This window comes from Zymoseptoria tritici, chromosome 4, assembly GCF_000219625.1.
Source record: "Zymoseptoria tritici IPO323 chromosome 4, whole genome shotgun sequence".
In the NCBI taxonomy this organism is placed as follows: Eukaryota; Fungi; Ascomycota; class Dothideomycetes; order Mycosphaerellales; family Mycosphaerellaceae; genus Zymoseptoria; species Zymoseptoria tritici.
This window is the reverse complement of record NC_018215.1, coordinates 155,152-162,899: the sequence shown is the minus strand read 5'-3', so window position 1 is coordinate 162,899 and position 7,748 is coordinate 155,152. Positions and strand designations below refer to the sequence as shown.

The following is a 7,748-nucleotide window of genomic DNA, read 5'->3' as shown; positions in this document are numbered from 1 at the left end:
ATTCGCTATATCCGCTATATATATCTTAGTCGTCCTTATTAAGTACTTAAGCTACTTCTAGTATAGGAGGAACTAATAGCGTACCTCGATAGCCTAGAACTTCGCGAACGTAGTAGCGAACCTACTACGGCTATTCTCTAAGCTCTTAACTCTCGCCTCTAAGTTACGTATAGCGTCGTATAAGCTCGAGATATCTTCCTCCTCGTTATTATACTCGAAGGTAGTATAGTAGTACTATAAAAAGTTAGTCTAGAGTACGGACGTAGCTATAAATAGGCTAAGAACGTACCGAGAACTTACTAAAACGGTAGTAAGCGTATAAGCCTATACCCTATAACTCTACTATATAAGCGCTCTTAATCTTTACGTAGCTTTATTAAGTTAGTAATAGACTATAAAGGAGGAGAAGAAGCTCTAACTTACGGCGGGTAAGGGGACGGCGTAATGCGACCTTCGTTACCTTCTATTAAGCGTCGAGCGTAGTTAAGGCGGCGGAGATTAGTACTATATATATATATTAGTATTACGAACGCTTTACGACTAGATAGCGAATATATAGAGTATTAATTACTAGACGCTTCGAGGTCGGACTATTCTTAATAGCTAGTACCTCTACTTCCTAAGCCTTCTACTTCTTATCCGAGTACGACTACTAAACCGCGTTACCGATACCTTTAGCCTACGGACATAAGAGGCTATAAGCCGAATTAGTACTACGAACGCTCTATAAACCGCCTAGAAGCGCTCCTTACCTATTTAAAATCGTCTAAACCTACGCCTTAGTCGATATCTCGTATAGCGGTAATAAGGTCGATAGTAGGAAAGGTAGGCGCGTAGCGCGCGGCGAGTAATAAAGATACGGTAGATATAGACGAAGACGATAGAGCAATACTAGAACGGTCGGTAATAGTAATAGCGGTAGTAATATTATTCGAGAGAGGTTTCCGAGCGCGCGCGGTATTTGTTTTAAGAGCTAATATACTAAAAAGTAACGATAATAGTAAGGAAACCGCCGTATTATAATAAGGGCATCTAATAATAAGAGTACTAACCTAAATATTACTTACGAATAGGCTACGGATATAATACGAACGGATAGCGACGGTAGGACGACATTAGCTAATAGCGATAAAGTAAAGTAAAAATATACTAAGAATTCTACTAAATCCGCGCGGAAGATTTTTAAGAAATTTGACGAGTCGTCCTTAGTAGTGTTCGCGGTGTATTCGTGCTCGTAGGCCTTCTAAGGTAGTCTATAACGGAGATTTTGAAATTCTGTTTTTACGCTAAAGTGTTTCCCGACTTTGAACCGAATGGCCACTCTGGAGCTCCCTAACTGGCTGGTTCAGATCTCATGGCAAAAGCTTCGTCTACAAACGAGTATTGAAGCCCTTCTTTGATCTGTCGCAACGCATGGCACATGACTTACCAGCATCTCCATCGCTCCGCATGCACGTGGACTCCAACAGCAAAGAGTGCATCCTCGTCTATCCTTACTTTCGAGATACATTGCTCGCGCTCCTCCAAAATGATCCCGCCTTTCCACCAGATGAGCGAGTAAGAATCATGCGACGTGTTGCAGAGGCAGTTCAGGAACTTCACGCACAAGACTGGATTCATGCCGGTATGTACTGCACGCACACTTCAATCACTGTCAGAGCTGACACGGTCTGCGGAAGATATCAAGCCAGACAATGTCTTGGTTGATTGGGAGAGTGATAGCGAGGGCAACAAAACAGTCACCAACGTCGCATTAGGTGACTTTGACATCGCCTGTAAGCTCAAAGAAGGCGAGACTCGCCTAACGCCGCACGCTGTGGGCAATGCCATGTGGCGCAGTCCTGAGGCTCAAACGGGCATTTCTACCAGGGCTTCGGACGTCTATTCATTGGGACTAGTGGTAAGGGCATCCAGACTTGCAAAGCAACCACCGTCGTCTGATCACGAGTCACAGTACATCTACACCTTGGGAGCAGGAGAGCTCCTCGTCCTCAGGAATTACCAGGATCTCGTGAAGGCAGGAATCACACCAGAGCAAGAAATCATCACCAAGCATTTCTGCTACTTCGGTCCAGTTCCGGAAAGTTTGTACCAGCAGATCAGGGATGAAAATTGGAGGACCGCACTACGGAGCGCCTCCGAAATGGCCGAAGCAGAAGTGAAGGAGCGGCCAATACTTCGATTCCGTCTCTGGGGACAGGAGCTGGGCGATTCGGCGATGGAGTTGCTTTCGGGGATGACCAACCTCGATCCCAAAGCCCGGCTCACGATGGACCAGGTGCTGGCTCTGGAATACTGGCGGGAATTGAACCCATGAGGCTTGGGAATGGCGGCAGAGGGCATACCGCATCCGTTGCCTGACGAGACACTACAGAGGGTAGGCCAGGAAAATGGAAATGCTCGCAGGCCTGGACAGCGAAAAAGGTGCCTCACCAGGTATTGTAGCTCTTTCTGCAACATGCCACCGGCAATTTCTGCTGCTCGTCAATCCATCCTCGGTAATCACCTGTCGTCAAGTCGCCATATCGACGATGGGAGACGAGCTCTCTTTAAAGGCACGCTTGTTCGAGACCACAGATCAAGACGAGAAGTTGTACGCAAGTCCTGGCATGGGCGTGTCATGCTCCAGGGACTGCAACGACTGTCAGTGCCATGTCCTCTCAATACAGGTTCACAGTCATCGGAAGGTCCACAAGATCTATGTTGAGCACAGTCATCGCATTCCGCTCATGTCGACTACTCTCGATGCAGTATTCCGTTGGCTCTCGTCGTTAGGCATTTCGGGCCAAAGGCAATGGTCGTTGTCTGTTGCTGTTTGCGGCGCATAACATAGTACCGCAGGGACTGTGTGGTCTTGGAACGGCTGCTCTCTTGGCGATGATCCAGCAGTCGACCTTTGTGCCGGCACGGCCCAGAAGGTGCGCACAATGCTTGATCCTGTGTGAGGACAGGTGTCGAGAGGTGACGTCTCAGGAGGTGAGGTCGGGAGAGAGTAAGGGGACGTCCGTGCCCTTTCGCATTCCAGACTCGACCACGACCTCACCTCGAAGTCTCCTTGCCTTAAATATTCGAATCACGCGAGTGGCATCATGTTTCCGACCCGGCAATACCGCACGTCCACGAGCAAGAGGCGATACGAGTTGGATAAACAACTGGAAGCCACTACGGACGCTGACCACCTGAAAGAAATTCATCAAGACAAGTAGGACCTCGACTACTTCGACTTCGACGTGCGATGCTCTGTACTTTGTCTGCAACAGAGCTGTTTGAAGCGTCCCGTTGAATCCGACATGTTGTTGTAGCTTCGGCAAGGCTGGCAAAATAATGACGACCACCCAGCTAGGAAAGCCAAGCTTATAGACCAAAACAAGGCCAAAAATTCTGGAATGTATTTCCGTTGCGGGGAATTGAACCCTAATGATAACATTAGCAGCTGATCAACGAGAAGGAGTGTTTCTGGACAAGACGAACCCGGCCTCCTCGGAATTTGAGTGCAAGCACCGTGAGAGCGAGAAATCCTAGCCACTGAGGAATGTTAGCAATTGGCAAAGACCGGTGCAGAAGGGCGCTAATTACCTAGACCACAACGGACATGCTTTCATATGATTGGTTGGCGCTGATCAGATTACACCGTACATAGATGCTAGGAAAAGCTGCCAGAAGTGACCAGTCCATAAATTGAGCCATCATGCTGCTTAAAAACGGGACAGGCTTTAGTAGATATCCTCTATGGCAGCGAAGCATGTTGATACAATTAGCACAGTGCAAGATCGTGCACACCGGAAGACCATTGACGATAGAAGAATAAAGCAAACAAGGCTCGCAATAGGATCCACATGCACGATGTCTTTACGTCCAGATTAGGCAATTTCTAGCATTTCAGGTTCGGCGATATACTAGCGAGAAGCGTGTAGAAGAACAGAAGCATTTCGAAAAGACAAAGAACTTTTATTGCTATAAAACTTTTGGGTGGCACTGCAACAGCAGCGTCCGTCTATTCTACTCCATGCCGCATCCAAATGTATATTATCGGCTCTTGTATATTTTTGGGTTCAAAGTACTATGCAGTTCTCGAGCGGTGTAAAGGCAGTGCACAAGCATTCGGAAGCAAAGCCTTCTGCATCTCTCCTCCCACTCCTTGCAAGAGTTGGTCGCATCGTCCGGTCGTTGGATCTGCGGGACGTGCAGACCGTGGAAGGCTCAGGCGATATCGGGATGGTGGTGATTATGGAGAAGCTTTGCTGGACATCTTGGTGGGTTGATTGTTGTATTCGGTGGGCGGTTGTTGGATTGGAAGATTTGGTGGGTATTGTTGAATTGCATCATGATTCGTGGGGAAAGCAGCAAGGAACGATCGTTGTCGGAAGTGGCAAATAATAGAGGACGCAGAGGAGAGCAGCGGCGGTCGAGTTGCGTTCGTGGCGGATGGGTTCAGAGATCATGTACGATCTGATGGTCCAGGAACGCCGAGTCCTGATCGTTGAGGACCATCCTGCCAGGAGATGGTCGCTTAACGACTAGGAGGGCACTGTTCACGCAAAGTCAGTACACGTCTCATTTCTGCACGGTCGAGAGGATCGTACCTCGGAACAAGGGAACACGGTGCCTTCGCAGTGGTCCTGGCAGTAATTTGGCAGTGGGTTTGCCGAAGCGCAGAGAGCAAGGAGAGCCGATGCGAAGATGATTGAGAAGTTCATGTTTTCGTTGAATGGGTCGTAGAAATGGAGGATGTGGTGTTGAAAGAGGTTGATGGTCGTGAATGTGTTGATGATTTTGTTTTTGCTGCTTTGCTGTTGTTTGGTTTGGATGTGGAAAGAAAGTTGTACGGTGGACAGGTTGGGCGTTTATATATCTGCTTTTGCGTATGACACTCATGGCGGAGCGGAGCAGACACATTGATGATCGCTCAGACCAGACATTCTGCCGCAATGGCAGTGTAGCGGCAGTGCAACTGGCATGGCGAACCAAGATGGATTCGAGGTATCCTGGACCAAGATGGACAAAGAGACCAAAGGGGGTAATCGGCTCCAGCCGTATTTCCTGTTGCATCGACTTCCTGTACGCATAAGGACTTCTGTACCATCAGGCCGAACACGACACGTAATATCGCGCATATTGTGAACATTGATGGACGTTTGACGGTAAGCGGTCATGATCGCGCCATCGGACTTTTCTCCGCATTCACCAGGGTGCGAAGGCGCAGCGGGAGTTTCGTGATACCTACCCAAAGATGGCGATCGATTCCACTTCCAAAGTCCTGTCAGTGTCCAATGCCGCTCGGGTAAGTCGCTATTGACCGGGTAGAGATGTCCATTGCCGATGTAGGCTCGGCACTCTGTCCGTGCCGCAATAGACATCAGAGAGCCGCTGCTCTGCTGGGATTACACGCAAATCTCCGGACTGTTTCTGCGGCAGGCTGCCAACGTCTGTATCCGGAAATCAGGTACTGACTGGCCTGCCGAGCTTGTATTTGCAGCTGAACCTGCATGCGATCGTCGTCGGATATGATGTACTGTTGCTGTGCGCATTGACATCTCCCTGATGATCATTACCAACGCCCAGCAGTCCATAGACAATGCCACATCCTGTCTGTCCGCTCCATGTAGAATTTCCGAGCCATGGCGTAGAACTGCGTTCGTCACGTACGGATTTGCTGCCCGAAGCAAGAAGTGGTGCCCGACCTTGAGGGTAATACTGACATTTCCGTGCCAAGTCAGGGGGTAAAATAGCGCGACTCACTCAAGCAGAGGTATCCGCACGATCCTTGACGATGGATTTGATTCCTGTATCCAGAAGGGCGGCTCCTGGAACGTGGCAGGGCTGTATGAGGGCCAGTCCGGTAGATGAGTTGAGTGGCGTGAACGCTTTGACGTAATCCAATTTTGGCTCTAAATTACACTATTGTCCGGTAGATTGTAAGTAGAGTAACCTCTTAATTACGCGTAAGTGAAAGCAAGGTTTGCAAGTACATAGGGAGCCGGCAATAGACTCTATAAGGTATAGCGTTAATTAAGAAGTCGCTTATATTAACATAAGCCCTAGGGCTTATAGTAACGTAAGTAAGTCGCGTTACGCGCGCGTAAATATACGACTTCCTTATTATTATCCTTACTATAGCCGACGAGCAGAAGCGTATTACGTAGAATCGAGTCGTTATAGCGGCTAGTATTATAGTAGTACTGCTCTCGAACTATACTAACTCTATATTAGCCGGTGTACGGTTAATATATAAGGACAGCGATAAAGGACGAGCCTTTATGTATAGGCTACTCCTTAACAACAAGCGATTATATCGATATACGCGGTTTAGCTAGCGTACCTTTAATCGGTTATATAGACTCGTAGAGCCTTATATAACTATTAAGTATAGGTTAATTAACTAGTAAGAGAAGCTAATTATGTTCCTTTACGTTATAGCGTATAACGATCGATACCGCGACTCCTTAGAGGACTTCTACTATTTACTAACGACGGTCGGTATAGTATTCTATAAAGTGCTAGAAGCTATCTATTATATCTATTAGTAGGTTGTAAGGCCGGCGTAGGCTATAGACTATAAGGAGCTTAAGAGTAAGGGATACAAATACTAGCTAGCCTTTAACAAGTACGTTAGAGCGCTCGACGGCTCTTATATCTTCGTATACGTACGTAGTAAGTAAGCACTATAGCGGAATCGGAAGGGGATACTATCGTAGAACATATTAGTAGTAGTAGACTTTAGAATAAGGTTTACGTTTATATTAGCTAGATAGGAAGGCTCTACTTACGATAGTCGAGTGCTTACTAGTGCTCGTTTAATATATAGCTTTACCGCGCCGGAAGGGTATTATTACCTCGTAGATGCCGGTTACTCGAATATACTAATAACTCTCGTACTATATCGCGGTGTACGCTATTATCTAAGAGAGTAGTATCTAGTTAGTATAAAGCCGTAGAACGCGAAGGAGTTGTTTAATCTCCGGTACTCGTCGCTACGTAATATTATTAAGAGGGCTTTTAGTGTCCTTAAGAGGCGCTTTAGGATATTCGAGACTACTCTACCGTTCGATATCGCGACGTAGGTATAGTTAGTATATACCTATGTAGCTCTTTATAATATCCTTATAGACTTTAGTACTAGTATGCCGCGCGTAGAGCTAGTAGAAGACGATACGAACTAGCGGCCGTTCGACGACGAGGTTACTAAGGCTAAGGAGAGTCGAGAGGTAAAGAATTCGATAGTATTACGGCGCGAGGCGATAGCGGAGGACATGTAGGTATTATATTAAGAGCACTTAATAGAGAAGGAGGCGTTAAAAGAGAGTAGTAGTATTAATAGCGATAAGGACGAATCTACGGTATAATTAACGAATTTTACGGTACGGGCACCGGTTTATAGCCGATGCTTAACAATCGGGACGTTCTTATAGTACGAGTCTATTAGAAATGTTCTTAGCATTAGTTTTAGTATAAACTACTACTAAATATAGGGCTATACCGCATTCTTAGCGGATTCGAAGGACAACTTTAACGCTAGACTCCCGAATCCTTAGCACTTATTCTAATTACTACCGGCTAAGTTATTACCGACCTTACTTCCTATAGACTTACTCGATTTCTTCCTTAATCTAGCTCTTCTAAACGACCGTTCTTCCTTTAACTCTTTAACTACGCCTTTAACTATAGCCTCCTTCTAAACCTCCTCGATCGCCGGTAACTATACGCCGTCTATGCCCTACCTTATTATCTCCTTTACGATTATAGAGCGC

General features: G+C 46.7%; 3 protein-coding genes across 3 annotated transcripts; 2 read left to right on the top strand and 1 right to left on the bottom strand.

Moving 5' to 3' along the window:
• Positions 1-1,449: 1,449 nt before the first annotated feature.
• MYCGRDRAFT_85500 (uncharacterized protein) lies at positions 1,450-2,317 on the top strand (the record flags this gene model as incomplete). The annotated part of the gene is made up of 3 exons (XM_003853548.1): positions 1,450-1,624; positions 1,680-1,900; positions 1,955-2,317. 3 exons carry the CDS (start codon positions 1,450-1,452, stop codon positions 2,315-2,317), a joined length of 759 nt encoding a protein of 252 aa, XP_003853596.1.
• Positions 2,318-4,050: 1,733 nt separating this feature from the next.
• On the top strand, positions 4,051-4,782 carry MYCGRDRAFT_80260 (uncharacterized protein; the record flags this gene model as incomplete). Its single annotated transcript, XM_003853549.1, has 2 exons — positions 4,051-4,528; positions 4,584-4,782. One exon carries the CDS (start codon positions 4,063-4,065, stop codon positions 4,375-4,377), a length of 315 nt encoding a protein of 104 aa, XP_003853597.1.
• Positions 4,783-5,299: 517 nt separating this feature from the next.
• Positions 5,300-5,640, bottom strand: MYCGRDRAFT_103995 (uncharacterized protein; the record flags this gene model as incomplete). The annotated part of the gene is made up of 1 exon (XM_003852754.1): positions 5,300-5,640. A coding segment is annotated over one exon (201 nt), but the record flags the coding sequence as incomplete, so codon positions are not given.
• Between the last annotated feature and the right edge of the window lie 2,108 nt (positions 5,641-7,748).